At 53.3% G+C, this 14,068-nt stretch overlaps 6 protein-coding genes across 6 annotated transcripts; 2 read left to right on the top strand and 4 right to left on the bottom strand.

Moving 5' to 3' along the window:
* Positions 1-53: 53 nt before the first annotated feature.
* BDP81DRAFT_448638 (C2 domain-containing protein) lies at positions 54-2,294 on the bottom strand (the record flags this gene model as incomplete). The annotated part of the gene is made up of 2 exons (XM_060592321.1): positions 54-963; positions 1,015-2,294. 2 exons carry the CDS (start codon positions 2,292-2,294, stop codon positions 54-56), a joined length of 2,190 nt encoding a protein of 729 aa, XP_060446099.1.
* Positions 2,295-2,561: 267 nt separating this feature from the next.
* BDP81DRAFT_425318 (uncharacterized protein) lies at positions 2,562-3,376 on the bottom strand. The gene is given in 2 exon segments (XM_060590205.1): positions 2,562-2,723; positions 2,734-3,376. 1 exon segment carries the CDS (start codon positions 3,245-3,247, stop codon positions 2,783-2,785), a length of 465 nt encoding a protein of 154 aa, XP_060446098.1. The 5' UTR covers positions 3,248-3,376; the 3' UTR covers positions 2,562-2,723; positions 2,734-2,782.
* Positions 3,377-5,839: 2,463 nt separating this feature from the next.
* BDP81DRAFT_425317 (uncharacterized protein) lies at positions 5,840-6,792 on the bottom strand. Its single transcript, XM_060590204.1, has one exon. The coding sequence runs from the start codon at positions 6,745-6,747 to the stop codon at positions 5,896-5,898; it is 852 nt and encodes a 283-aa protein (XP_060446097.1). The 5' UTR covers positions 6,748-6,792; the 3' UTR covers positions 5,840-5,895.
* Positions 6,793-9,457: 2,665 nt separating this feature from the next.
* On the bottom strand, positions 9,458-10,783 carry BDP81DRAFT_425315 (inosine triphosphate pyrophosphatase-like protein). Its single transcript, XM_060590203.1, has one exon. The coding sequence runs from the start codon at positions 10,347-10,349 to the stop codon at positions 9,795-9,797; it is 555 nt and encodes a 184-aa protein (XP_060446096.1). The 5' UTR covers positions 10,350-10,783; the 3' UTR covers positions 9,458-9,794.
* Positions 10,784-11,384: 601 nt separating this feature from the next.
* On the top strand, positions 11,385-12,111 carry BDP81DRAFT_317122 (ERV/ALR sulfhydryl oxidase domain-containing protein; the record flags this gene model as incomplete). The annotated part of the gene is made up of 2 exons (XM_060584227.1): positions 11,385-11,626; positions 11,739-12,111. The coding sequence occupies 2 exons, from the start codon at positions 11,385-11,387 to the stop codon at positions 12,109-12,111; spliced, it is 615 nt and encodes a 204-aa protein (XP_060446095.1).
* A 793-nt stretch (positions 12,112-12,904) lies between these two features.
* On the top strand, positions 12,905-14,028 carry BDP81DRAFT_393202 (proteasome component PRE3; the record flags this gene model as incomplete). Its single annotated transcript, XM_060587805.1, has 6 exons — positions 12,905-12,938; positions 13,016-13,061; positions 13,121-13,135; positions 13,194-13,228; positions 13,371-13,611; positions 13,713-14,028. 6 exons carry the CDS (start codon positions 12,905-12,907, stop codon positions 14,026-14,028), a joined length of 687 nt encoding a protein of 228 aa, XP_060446094.1.
* Between the last annotated feature and the right edge of the window lie 40 nt (positions 14,029-14,068).

Raw genomic sequence — 14,068 nt, 5'->3', positions numbered from 1 at the left:
GTATCAAAGACATGACGTCAAATAATCCAACCCACCACCACACACTCACATCATTAATGAGCCGTCGAACTCTCACCTCCCCCATGATGCCCCGGCTTGAGCATCCTCTTCAAACTACTCGGGTCCTCCAGCGCATCCAACGCCTTCTGCGTCGTGCTCTTGACCGGCTCCCCATCATACCCAGCCTCGTCCATGTGCTCCAGCGCGCTCTCATTCGAACTAAGCGAGCTCGAGCTGGGACTCCGCGCCACCATGTTGATCATCTTGCCCTCCTTCTTCTTGGCCTCGACCTGCTCCTTCTTCAGCTTCATCAGCTTCTCGTCCTCGCAGTGCATGGCCACGATCCCCAGCCCCGGGAAGTTGGCCTCGAAGAACTCTTTGAGTTTGGGCAGGATCGACTTGTCCGGCCTGTAGGTGCCCGAGTCGTTGTCGATATACAGCTGGTAATACGACGGATTATGCGGCGGGTGCTCGTTCGGCGGACCATTGGGCAGCTCGACGGAAGGGTGCGTCCTCTCGGGCGGATCCGCCTCCTCCGACGCATCAGGCTTCTCCAGCCGCCGGATAAAGAACTCGCCCGAGCAGGCAATGTAGGTCTCGACGTCGCTGTGCATGGTATGCTTGCTAAGCATGTCGATGCTGAACTCCTTGCCCGTCTCGGTGAAGCGGAACATGCCGTCCAGCGTCAGGACGTAGGTGAAGATGCGGCCGCCCTGGTCAAAGTGCACCAGCTTGAGGAACTGCAGCGCGGCCTCCTCGGAGCGGGCCTTGAAGACGCCGTACTCTGTCGAGCTGTCAAAGTTGTAGACGCGGCTGTGCTGCTTGTGGAGGGCCTTGTTGAGGATGCGGCCGCGGAGGCCGCTCTTGGCGAACATGAGGCCGATCATGGGGCGGAACTCGACGTAGCGGTGGTAGAGCTCGGGGGGGACGGGTCCTGAGAGCTGCATTTCGTTTGATTGGAAGCTAGGGCGGCCGTTAGTGAAGGGAAGTAAGGAAGACTCTGGTACGACTTACTCGTATTTCTGGGTCTTGTTGTCCTTTTCCTTGTTTTCGGCTTCGTCGAACAAGTCGGACCGGGCATCGTTCTCCTCGTCCCGGTTGACCTTGATACCGGTAAGACGGCCAATCATCGGACTAAAGTGCTTAAAGTAGGTGGTAGGCCCAATGGTGCACATCTGCGCATGCGGCGGATCGGACTGGCCCAGGAGCTCCATACTAATCCACAGCCTCGGCGACATGTCGACCCGCGGATCAAAGTGGCTGGTGATGGCCTTGACAAAGTAGGCCCGCTTGCTGCCCATGCGCTTCTTGGCCGTGAACTCCTGACCCGGGCGCGGGTACCCCTTCCAGTCCGGACCGATATGCGGCACCCTGACGGTGACGTTGCCGAGGCGGTCGTCGTGGTCGGGCCAGTCCTCGTCGTAGAGGCGGCATTTGAGGATGAAGCCGTCGGCGGGGACGTTAGCCACCACCCACTCGGTATCCCAAACGGGCTCCGTCGTCTTCCTGATGGTCTGGGTGCGGAGGGTGAGGTCCGGGTCCTCCTTGTGGCGCTTCGGGACGGCGGCGCGGAGGGTGACGTGGATAAAGGGGTCGGAGGACTGGGTGCCAACGTCGGCGGCGGGGAGGTTGCTCGCCTTGTGGAAGATGAATCGCACGGTGTAGCCCGGCGGGGCGTCGGGTAAGGGGGTCGGGTCGAAGCCGCCAGAGGGCTTGGTCTTGTCCTTGACCTTTTCCTTGCCCTCGGAGTAGAGGCCCTTGAGATCGCTAGAGTGGTGATGGGGCTTCTCGTGGGGCGGCTTGTGACCGTTAGCTTCCGGGTTCTGTACGCCCTCGATCTTGTTCTCGAGGGCTGCTCCCTCGCCGTGCCCGTGCTTGGGCTGCTCATCCCCGTTGGTTGACGGCCCACCGTTTGTTGTTGATGGGACTGTGCCATCATTGATTTGCTCGTTGGCGGCTGGCGCGCCGTTGGGCGAGGGCGAGGAATGCCCGTTCAGGTCCGGCGCATCGTGGGTGGCAGTGCCGTTGAAGGCCGGGGTGTCAGTTGTGCCATTGGGGGCTTGGCCGTTTGTCGAGGGACCGTCGGCTGCGGTGCCGTTGACCGTGTGACCGTTTAGATTCTCAATCGGCTCAGAGGTTGTTGTCGCAGTCTGGGCGGCGCCGATATCTGGTTGTGGCGCCGAGGTTGCGGCCGCGGTGGTGGTGTTGGTGGAAGTTTCGGCGGCGGCGGCAGTGGTGGACGGGTCGGCGGAATGTGGGTGCCCATTGGGCCTTTGTTCGTCGGCGGCCGACATGGTGAGGATGGTAGCAATAGTGCGCGATTGAAATAAGAAATACTTCGACTAGAACTACGGGAGAATGTCTGCGATCGCGACACAGACAGCGACAGCGACAGCGATGGTGGCTTGAGATGCGCCCGTCGGGAGGCCGGAGGAGGCGTTGGGAACCCCGGCAAGTGTTGGCTTGGGATTGGCGAAGCGGACGACACAAGTTTCCTTGTGTGTCTCGTGTATCTCTCTTTAATCTGTAGGGCGCAGATGGAGCGAACAGAATAACGGAATAGCGGGAGATCCTGTCAAAAAAAAAAAAAAACCCCTGCAGCGCCGTGGTGGCCGTTGCCAAGACCCAAGAGTGTCGATCACTCTCCAAATCGTGGAGGGGCAGCGCGCTGGTCTCTCAGTGCGAGTGCGAGCGCGAGCTCTCAGTCACTCCTCACTCAGTCTCACTCAGTCTCACTCAGTCTCACTCAGTCTGACACTCACTCACTTCAAAGCCGTGAGCTTCACTGAGAGATGGGAGCTTGCAACCGGGACTGAGTTTGGAGAGCTGTGTCCAATGATGTCGTTTGGCGGATCACCAAAAGCTTGGCATGGGGTCCGTGTTGTCCGCTTGCAAACGAAACGAAGCTTTGGCGGCGGGCGGGAGGAGCGTTGGTTTGTTGAAGAAGATGCGCTGGCTGTGACTCGGGACTTGCTAGATTCTTCGTGTCGTTCTTATTCGTCTGTTCTAAGGGCAAGTACGCTGACTGCCGAGGGGTATCCAAAAGGTGAAGATAGAGAGATATGACGACGACAGACAAAAAGTTGTTGGGAGGAAGAAAAAAAGAGAAAAGAAGCTTTGAAATGGGAGGTAACCGGATGGAGCGAGAAGGAAGAGACTCAGACAAGACGATGCGAGGGGCTGGGGGTAACAGAGACGGGGTCCGAGGGAAATCACAGGCCGCAGTCAAAACCATCAAATTGTTCATTTTGGGTTAGACGTAATCCATCCTTGACTCTCGAGCTAAGTATTTACGAATCAAGACTAGGACTCTTTTGAGAACAAGGGTTCCTGCCCCTGGTCATGCCTCTGTCTGCTAGGTAGGTATAGGTAGTACCATGGATAATAGAGGCAAAGAGAGAAAGAGAGAGAGAGAGAGAGACCAACATCGCAAGACCAAACTCACGAACCCATGGAAGCAACAAGATCAACAAAGCGTCGCAAGCAACATGCAGCTGGCGCCTGCGCCTGACGTCATGCCCCCCCCCCCAACATCTGGCGTCGAGGGTGCGGCTAGAAGATGCCGAAGCCGGGGTCACGCTGCCCAGCTGAACCAATTGCCAATGTCGAGCCCCCGATCCGGCCACACTGACAGACACTTTCTCACGTTTGTTTTCCACCATAAGTTCCTTGCGGTAAGCTTCTTGCGCCATAGCCGGCCATGTCCGGGATGCTGCCGCCAGCACTCGCAGCGTTTCACCATCACGAGCCTTTGCCAACGTTGCCCTTTCTTATTAAGTACCCTACTCCGTACAGAGTACAGTAAGTTGGTAAACATTGTGCCATTCCCCCTTGCAGACTGCAGTGGGCGCCCACCCGGAGCCACCAGTACGTAAGAATACCAGCATCCGCGTAAATCTTATGTGGGGAGATGATGGCACTCCCATGGCAGCCAACCGGGCCCAAACCAAGATAAGGTGAACAAGCGTGACACAAGGTCTCACCAGCTTGCCGACCACCCGGCTTCCCGTCTTTTTCATATGAGATGAGCCCTGCCAAGATTGGGAACCACTTGGCTAGCTGATCTGCCGCCTGGGGCCCTGCACTGCTGCAATGCACTAAACATTCTCCGGCACACTCCGCTCCGATTGTCTCGGCGCTGTTCCACTGTAATCCGGCCAGGTCACCCCGCTCCGCTCCGGCTTCTTGTTGACGACCTCACTTTGTCTATAGAGACCCATACCAGAGTTTAAAATCATGTTTCTTCCGCTGTTCACAATTCCTGGTTAGATGGCGTTGAATCATCTCCTGAGATTACTGTGTTATTTGTCTCAAGATCCATCTCAAGTTCAATTCACAAGAGGCGGATTGATGAAGGTGCATATTCATTCTCCTTCATCTTAATAGAATGTAGGAGCATCAGGTTCACAAACTGTCTAATGTCTTGTATAACTCGTGGCATCTCATTGGGTCGCAAATGAGACAGTATTATCAGATTCGATTCTGCCCAAGGCACATTGCCTTTTTGTACCAGACTCGAACTTTCGAGGTCATACTACCTTTCTAGAACCCCGTCTGCCTTGACCTCTGCTCTTTCAAGTTGAGTCCCAAAAAGTTGAAGTGGAAAGCAGTAGTGCTCACGATGTGACTACATGCCTTGATTTCCATCTAAGGCAGTCGATCCATCCATGCCCGGCGACCTTCTTTGAAAGCGCTCGCCTTCACTGATAACGCTCGACCTGTCTAGCACTCCCCCGACTCATTTACTCTATTCGCGACTCACTGAGAAGGACGTGATAATGTAAGTTCTCACCTATGGAAATGAGCTTCACCTCACAACTTGCTTTGAAAGGTCCTGCCCTAATTAGTCTCACTCTACCGACCCAGCCAATCCCCGAGTCCATGCCCCAGTGTCGTTCATGAACTTCTTAGGATTCAAATTTTCTTCTTCTCTCCCTGTCACGTCCAGCTGTCGCTGCCTAGCAACTACCTATGAAAGCTCCCGTTTCTCAAAGGATTTTCCTGCACCAACTGGGTCCTCCAGAACGACTTCTGGGTAGGCGAGCTCGGGTCTGTAACTTGCTCTCACCTGTACCGTACCTAATGAGGTCACTCCCTGCCTGGCAATGAGCTCAAATTTGATAGCTCGCGCCCTATGAGACACTATGCTGTACCTAGTGATGTAATTCACTGCCTAGCAACAGCCTTTAAAAGTTCTTGCCCTTTGAAAACACACTGCCTGCATACCTCTCACTCACATGGCTCTCGACCTACACTATACCCCATGATCTTGTTCACTGCCTAACATCAGTCTTTGGAAGCTCTCGTCCTCTAAGAACACTCTGTCTGCCTAGCTCTCCCCTTCGTATCTCTCTCGCCCTCCTTGTCCTCGCCCTCGCCCTCGCCCTCCCACCTCCCGTCCTCTCACTTCTCGCCCTACCCAGTAACCCATGATACGATCGACGACGAATACGACGAGGGCTAGGCGGGCGGAGTGGGCTTAAAGGGCTTTCTTTCCCTTTCAACCTTGTCAACAAAACCTCTCCTGCTTCACATCCTCAGCAAGAGGTCCATTCGGCACAATGGACCAGCCCATCGATGAAGGTAAGTTTGGCATCAATTTTCCCCCTCTCAGCTTCGACCGAGGTGTCTTTGGATCCCTATTTAAGGGAATCTGATCGAGGGCCCTTGGCTCTTTGCCTCTGGGGTCTCGATTGAGGTCTTGGGGGAATTCATCTCGCTCTCCTCACTGCTTGGCTGCCAAACACCCCTTTCTCGGTCAATCCTAGAGACCATGGGAGATCGGTCTTCTATCGTTTTGAAGCGCAAGAAAAAATGCTAATCATGTATGATAGAAGAGCGCCAGCGCCTGGAGTACTACTGGGCCGAGCGTAACCGAATGGTCGGCAGCCTTTACTACATGCCGTAAGTATAACCCAAGCCTTCCTTTACATCTTCTAACCAGAGACATACAGGTCCGAGCTCGCCTACCCGGAAGTCGTTCTCGACAACCTCTTCGCTTCGAGAAGACTCATGACAGGCGAAGAGCAAGTCCAATCCGACCACCAGGACCAAGATGCTCACGCCAGCTCTGTCCAGTCGGTCCACAATGCTTTCGAGGATCCCCGTCTTAACGACAACGACTACAACGAGAACCCGTTCTACGCCGAGCACCTGGACTTGAACGTCATGTCTCCCCAGCAAGCCGAGAACGCCTTCGATGGACCAGCTGTTCAGCAGCACCAGCATGATGCCATCCAAGGTAGTCATTACATTCCTATCGACCCCGATCTCGAGAGCCAGTCTATCATTGCTGTTCAGCCGGCTCAGGACTCTCTCGAGGTATCCAGCAATGCTCTCGCAGGCAATTCCGAGCATCCGAATGTCAGCAACTTTCTTCCCGACTACATCTACGAGTCCCAGGCTAGCTCCATGAACTTTCAGCCAGGCCACGCCGGAAAGATCAATAACCTGATCAAGGATGGCTTCAGCCTTGTGTACCCTGACTATGGCCCGGTTTTCGGACCCCCTGCCGAGCATGATGACCCTGCGATGTTTCTTCAAGAGCATGAAGGACAGGAGCATCAGGACAATCAGATACCTCAGTATTCCGAGCAGCAGATGCATATCGACATGGAGATGCAGGATGTTCCGCACCAGCAGATGCAATTTCAGTACCAGCAGTACCCGCAGGACGGCAACGATGAACATCCTATTCATGGACAGGGCCATCATGACCAAGGTCTTCGCCAGCAGCATGAGCATCATGTCCACCAGGACCACGTGTTCAACCAGCCACAGCAGGACCAGCACCACCATGGCGACGATCAGAATGCGCCTGTCAAGGAGGACGACAACCACTACGCGGCCGCCGCTCCCAGCGCGATCGCGCAGGGCAACAACCATCAAGCCGCCGCCGCCAATGTTCAAGCTCCTCAGGCCAGGCCTAGAGGCAGACAGAGCCATACTGCCACAATCCCCAAGGTCCAGCACAACGACGACTCCAAAATCCCAGATCCGCACCATTACGGCCTGGCTGAGGTTGAGGCAAGACCCCCCTGCCAAGAAATCACCCGAATCGTCCGCGGACAGCAGAAAACGCTCATACAGTGTAATCGCTGTGACGAAACCCGTTCGAGACGGGACGAGATGCGCTGGCACCTTCGGTGGGAGCACTATGGCCGTTACTACCCGCCGCATGGATGTCACATGAAGAAGGGTCGGGAGCAAGCTTTGCTTGACTGTCCCTAGAAGAGATGATTGCTTTTGGGGAGGATGGATGGATTGCTGGGATGGATTCGTAGATCAGGAGTTTTAGCTGCTTAATAAAGAAGTGTTGACTGAGAACTTCATAGATGTGACACATGACTTCTCCAAGACCTTGTAAGCACGTTCTACGTAACGATTCAGTAACGAATACGTCAAGCTAGGACTATGGCTCCAGCGAAGGACGAGAATAATGAGAAGGATAAGTCAGGCAAGGAAGACAAATAAAACAAGGAAGATAAGCAAGGCAAGAAAGACAAGCAAGGTAATGAAGACACAATGAGGATAAGCAAGGCAAGGAAGATAAGCAAGGTAATAAAGACAAGCAAGGCAAGGAAGACAAGTAAAGTAATAAAAATAAGTAATAAAAAAAGAAGGACAAGTAAGAAAAGAAGGACTGGTAAAAAAGAAGGTTAAATAAGTAAAGAAAGTTAAGTAAAGTAAGAAGAGAAGGTTACTGTCGGAACGGCAAGGCTGATAAGGAGCAATGGGCAGGTATCGTGGGCTGGCTGGCGCCTGCCCTGGGCGAAGTGGGACAACTGGCTTAGTCACCACGGCCGGTTAAGGTGGGGCAACCACCCAGGCCGTCACCACCTACTTCGACCGACCCCTGCCCACAATGTAAATAGGAAGGAACAAGAACAACAACAGCAATTATCACGGACATCGACGTGATTGTTGCCGAAGATACACCCTCATGAGGAAATGTATCACGCCTGTGATACCAACAGTTACGTAAGAAGAGAAGGTTACGTAAGAAGAGAAAGATAAAAAGGATAAGAAGGACGACTAAGGTAAGCAAGACGAGTATAATAGTAGGGAAGATAGGGCCGAGAATAAGCTTTTACAATTCTTTTAAGTCCTAGACGATTGTCTTTAGGTGGTATTATCTAGGAGAAGATAATGCATTGACAAGCGTCGAGATTAGGCTCTTCTCGACTACTCTAAAGAAATTAAGTAATTATCATTAGGGCGACCTAGTCTAGAGCACTAGGATGAGTTTGGTAGTCAATGAATAAGTGGTGCTTAAGGACTTAGTAAACCTCACCACTTAAGATGCCATGAACGCTGCGGAAGAAGGACAATGATCTAACAGATTCAACGTATCTCAGCTCCAAGCAAGGCTTCAGCATCAAAGACATTAAGCCAGGCCGAAGGTCTCAAAGAAGGATGAGAAGCAGGTGACTAATTATTTTACTTGAAGCTTTGGATAATCGTCCTTAAGTCAAACTCCACATCACGCACCAAGGTCAATTACTCACTTAGAGGATGCTTTATAAAGAAGAGCCATAGACAGGCCTTTCTATATTGTCCGAAGGATGAGCCATTGTGACACGTGTGGGCAGAGAATGGTTTAAGAGACAAAACAAACGTATTGTATAAATCAAATCACACTAAGAAGGAAGTTTCGACTTGAATTTAGAGAGTACGAACGAAATTTCGGCGCTCGTCAACCTCCTCATAAGTACATTCTGCATAACGATTCGGTAGCGAATAAACAAATGGGGGCCAAATCGTTACAGAGATGAACGAGAAACAAAGTTGCTCTAATCAACTGCTCCCGGAACATATGATTGATTGCCTTTAGGTCATCCAATGCAACCGATGTACCAATGCATACTCGCAAAGGGACGAGGTGCGATGACACCTCCACGAAAATACCTGTCTTAAGCCCACTGTCCGCCCCGTTAATGAGTGATTGCCCTTTGTCATAAGATACTTATATTGGTGCCGTGAATGCTGCCCACGACTGGTTGATCGGCGTTGTGTGGACTCTTAAGAGCCTTAGATGACTGCCTTTGGGTGGTGGTAGGAAAGGGGTTTATATGAAGATGGGTCAAGGGCAGGCCCTTCTTCATTGCCCGGTGGATGGACGATCGTGCGGCACGTGGATAAAAGGTAAATTGCAAGACTGGATAGTTATAGGAACTTGATGAATTATTGTGATAGTGAAGTTATAAATAAGAATCCAAGAGAACATGACAGTTGAATTCCTATCGGCCTCATGAGCACATTTTATGTAACGATTCGGCGACGAATAAACAAAGCGAGACCGAACGGTTGTAGAGGAGAAACGAAATTATGAAAGTAGGGGTGATCAAGGGTATGAGTCGTCTAAGAGATCTACTTGCGCAAACTGCCAAGTCCTGAGAGTGGTGAATGGTGCCCAAAAGACGGTCATCCAGTGTAACCGATGCCCGAAGATCCTATCTCGGAAGGATGAGATGCAGTAGCACATCCCCATGGCCTATTGCAGTATTTAAGTACCCGCGTAGAGGGTTCCATTGATAAAGGGCAAGAGCAGACCCTGTTGGACTGCTCCAAGAAGGATGGAGTGCGCTCAGGTCGGCCGAGTCTGGTATGCTGGCATTCTCGGAACTTAATAGATCGTCTCTAGCATAAGTAGAAGCAGAAGATAGCTGCCAACTAAGCCCCTGATTCCAGCACATTATATTAAACATGGTGTGGCGAGAGAAACCAAAGACGACATTATGGCATACATGAAAGCGTTGGAAGGGTTACCACTGCCTTGCACTTGCCCAAGATGTTCAGACGAACGTCAGGTTCTTATTCTTGAAGGGAATCAGAGCTAGAATGACAGCATGATGGTAGTAAGAGGTCCGATCAATGACACCATCGGTCAACATGCCAACAGACCCTTTGCTCTGCTTGCTATTCGTCTGGCCAAAGATCAAATCATCCGCGTGTCCCAACTCCATGCCCTGGCGCAGGTACGCAGCACTCTCCTCAGGGAGATAATACGCGCCCGTCCGCGCCTTGCCCACCCGCCCGTCGCGGCTGATGACGACGATCCAGGCAAAGTTCATGATGGGAGCGTTCTGGTCGGATGGCATGTCGATGCCGCCCTCGAGGCCGATCCAGTAGTCTGCGTTCTTCTCGGTTTCCCTGGCATTGCGGGCCCGGTTCAAGGCGCCCTGGAGGGTCTCCTCATCGGAGAGTGGTTGGTCTGGGACACCGGAGGGGACGCTGATGCCGCGGACGGTGTAGGTTGCTTCTGGGAGGGCTGATTCGAAGCCGAGTTTCGCTGCTTGGACTTTGACTGGGTTTTTGGAGGCGACGATGATTGATAGGGGGGATGCCATTTTTGCTGTGTTGTGGGTGAGGTGGTTGATGAGGTGAATGTCGCAGGCTAAGTTGCAGTCACTGAAACTTGGGAAATTGTGCTGATATTACATCAACTGGAGAGTGAGGTTGCCATTGAGTTTATTATGAGATATCCAAAGTTGAGGCTGAAGTTGAATGAGTCATCCGGGGAACACCTGGTGGAGCGAATGCTGTGGTCTGGTTGCAATTCGATGAGACTAAAATGTGCATGTCAGTTGCCGTTTGTTTGGTGTACTTTGTCACCTTGAACATCCATTGCTCGAGGCAGCGGACGGGAAGGTTACAGGCACCCTGGCCGCTGTCCGGCGGCGTTAGGGGAGTGGAGTGGGCCCGAATCGAAGTTAAGGGGTAGCACGCTGCACGGGCCAGGGATCCATCCCACAGGGCTGGGCCGATTCAATCAGCGACCATCAGCGGACCGTGACCCCTAACTGTAGGTGCATTAGATAAGCAACCTTGAAGCGAGCTGGAGAAGAACGTGGGAACCTGCACTGACGGGAAGAGACAGAGAGATGGGATTTTGGGGGCATTTCGGGGGCATCCATGGAATCTCACCACTGCGGCGGATTGCGCCAGGGGCCATGCGACAGGTGGCACTACGCTATAAGTGCGGCGACGGGATTGGCGGCAGCAAAATAGCCTCGTCTGACGACCCCTGCACCGTGGGCCGACCAAATGTCCCCTTAGCTTCTTGAAAGATGAACCCCCCCGGTTGACACTCGCCGAGTCTCCCCTCCTTGTGACTTGTGAGTCGGTGATTTTTGGGAGGGTTTCTGTCCCTGGTAAGCTCAGATAACCTAACCAAAAAGCTGCCAGAACGCGATTTCCGTCCGAGGTTTCGCATCCTCCTTTTCGCAGGAGATTCGCGTGACCCCTCGGGTTTCCTTTCTTCTCTTCAGTCCTTTCCTCACCACACAGCGTTCTCTGCTACCTTATTATTACTTGCCTCCTGCGTAAACCTTGACTTTCGCAAACTCACTCTCCCAGAGTCAAGCGACAGCCAATCGCCCACCATGGCGCGGAGACAACACCTCACGCTCATGGTCCTCCTGGCCGTCGTCGCCTTCTTCAGCGTCTCCTACCTCTTCTCGAGCGGCACCAGCGAACCATCCTCACCCGCGCCCCCAGCCGCCGCCGTACCCCTAAAGGGCGATTCCGTATCTTCGAGCGGCGACACCTCCGATCTTGGCCACATCTCGAGTAGCATCCTGTCCGGCGAATCCATTGCGCCCAAGTTGGAGAATGCGACGGCAAAGTAAGCCTTCCGCCCTCTGCATGAGAGAATACCCACCACTCCGGGTCGTTCCCTCGGGTCCTCTTCCCTCTTGTACATCAAGGTCATGCTAACGCACTATCCTCCCCCACAGAGCCGAGCTCGGCCGCGCCTCGTGGAAGCTCTTCCACACCATGATGGCCCGCTTCCCCGAGAAGCCTACCCCCGACGACAGCCTTGCCCTCAAGACGTACATCCAGCTCTTTGCCCGCCTCTACCCCTGCGGCGACTGCGCCTCCCACTTCCGCAAGCTACTGGCAAAGTACCCGCCTCAGACGAGCAGCCGCAACGCTGCCGCCGGATGGGCCTGCTTTGTGCACAACGAGGTCAACACCCGCTTGAAGAAGGAGCTGTTTGACTGCAACAAGATTGGCGACTTTTACGACTGCGGGTGCGGCGACGAGGATAAGAAGAAGACTGAGGGCGGCGGTGATAAGCCCAGCGCTGAGCTGGCCAAGGATGGTTGAGTTGCTTGTGGCAGAGTCTCAGGACTGCGATTAGGCCTTGCTTGCTGACATTTTGACAGTTTGACCAAGGGCGGTCAAGGTGCTGATTGATTGACATGTTTTGGATATCCGAGGCGCATGAGTGTTGTACCATATCTGCAAGAATACCTGTATAAAGAAGCATTTTTCTTAGGCCGGCGTTGTGGATAACCACCGGATCCAGCGGAACATATTGAATTCGAACATGAGGCAACCTTTGCTTTGATATAGGCAGAGAAGAGAATTGTCTAAACTAGGACCGAGCTTCACATGCCAGTATCTATGGTTCATGACAGTTTCTCCTTCCGAGAAGCTATCGTCCTCACGTGGGGCTCTTGGGAATAGTCATATATAGCTTCTGACATGGTGATAGCGTGAACCTAACCCAGCAGCCATAAGGAGCTTCTCATGCACACAAGTTTATGAGAATGCTAAGCAGACCAAACTTTTTCTAAACGCATTCAAGTTATTAAACTCAGCAACTTTAATGCCTTGAACTGTGCAAATGGAATCGTGGCGGTTGTGACCAAAACGAGATTATGTCATCAGTCACGTGATGCTCTCTAGGCCGTCCCGGGCGGGCAAGGCCAACGCGTTCTGGAGCTGCCTGAGCTTCGTCAAGCTCCATTCAGCCTTCCACCGACGACACATCAAACCAAACCCACCCTCTTTCGATATCGACGCCGAACCTCCCTTCACTCCCCGACCCCCAATCCTCGACGAACCGAATTTGCAAACGAATCAACGAAATACACACCACACACAACTCATCAAAATGGAGTTCACCACCACTGGACAGCTGAACGAGGGTATGGACCGAAGCTTGGATGATGCTATTGCGGGACCCCAGAATGGAACGTTGAAGCTGACGATGACGGGCGGACAGATGGCATCCACATCGACATGGAGAGATTAAAGAAGGGAGAGGTCAAGTGAGTGATGATGCTACGTCCTCGGCCCGTCACAGAATCACAGCTAACCGACGTCACAGCCTCGGAACCTCAATGTAAGCTACCCCTCCGATCGCCCCTCCCCTCCCTCACACATCTGACATCTCGCGATAGTATGGCAGTCACCTTCAAGGACGGTGTTATTCTCGGTACGTCAGATCCACACACATGTTTCCTTGACCGCATATACATGCCTACGGCGGCCACAGTAGACTCTGGGCACTCTTGGAGGGGCAAACAGACAGGGACCACACAAGGACCGTACAACTGACGACGAGCCACTCCATCTAGGCGCCGATTCCAGAACAACGACGGGCGCCTACATTGCCAACCGAGTCACCGACAAGCTCACACAAGTCCACGACACCATCTGGTGCTGCCGGTCAGGCTCCGCCGCCGACACCCAGGCCGTCGCCGACATTGTCCAGTACCAGCTCGGCCTGTACGCCATGCGCAACGGAAAGCCCCCCATGACCCAGACCGCCGCCGCCATCTTCCAGGAGGTCTGCTACGCCAACAAGGACCGCTTGACGTGAGTCTTCCCCTTCTTCAATCTGTTCTGCTACTGCGAAATCGCATTGAGGACATGGAGACACTGGCAAATGGACGTAACTAACTCGAGACGAATCACAGCGCCGGTCTCATCATTGCCGGTTGGGACGAGCGACACGGCGGCCAGGTCTACTCCATCCCCCTTGGCGGATCCCTACACAAGCAGTCATATGCCATCGGCGGCTCGGGTTCGACGTACATTTACGGATACTGTGACGAGCACTGGAAGGAGGGCATGGAGGAGAAGGACGCCGTCGACTTTGTCAAGGGATCGCTCAAGGAGGCCATCAAGTGGGACGGCAGCTCTGGTGGTGTCATTCGTATGGTCGTCCTGACGGCCAAGGGCGCCGTGCGGCATCTGTACCTCCCTGACGAGGACTACAAGGTGCAGCACTAGATGGGGAGTTGGATACGGTGAAGCAGGAGAGAGAAGAAAG

Source organism: Colletotrichum phormii, assembly GCF_030913505.1.
Source record: "Colletotrichum phormii strain CBS 102054 chromosome Unknown BDP81scaffold_8, whole genome shotgun sequence".
Lineage (NCBI taxonomy): Eukaryota > Fungi > Ascomycota > Sordariomycetes > Glomerellales > Glomerellaceae > Colletotrichum > Colletotrichum phormii.
The sequence above is the reverse complement of the archived record's forward strand: the minus strand, read 5'-3'. Positions and strand labels throughout refer to the sequence as shown.

What these genes read in the sequence shown, in the direction of transcription:
- BDP81DRAFT_425318 (XM_060590205.1), bottom strand. Translation starts at nt 3,247, where the DNA reads ATGAACAATTTGATGGTTTTGACTGCGGCCTGTGATTTCCCTCGGACC.
- BDP81DRAFT_425317 (XM_060590204.1), bottom strand. Translation starts at nt 6,747, where the DNA reads ATGATGCTCATGCTGCTGGCGAAGACCTTGGTCATGATGGCCCTGTCC.
- BDP81DRAFT_425315 (XM_060590203.1), bottom strand. Translation starts at nt 10,349, where the DNA reads ATGGCATCCCCCCTATCAATCATCGTCGCCTCCAAAAACCCAGTCAAA.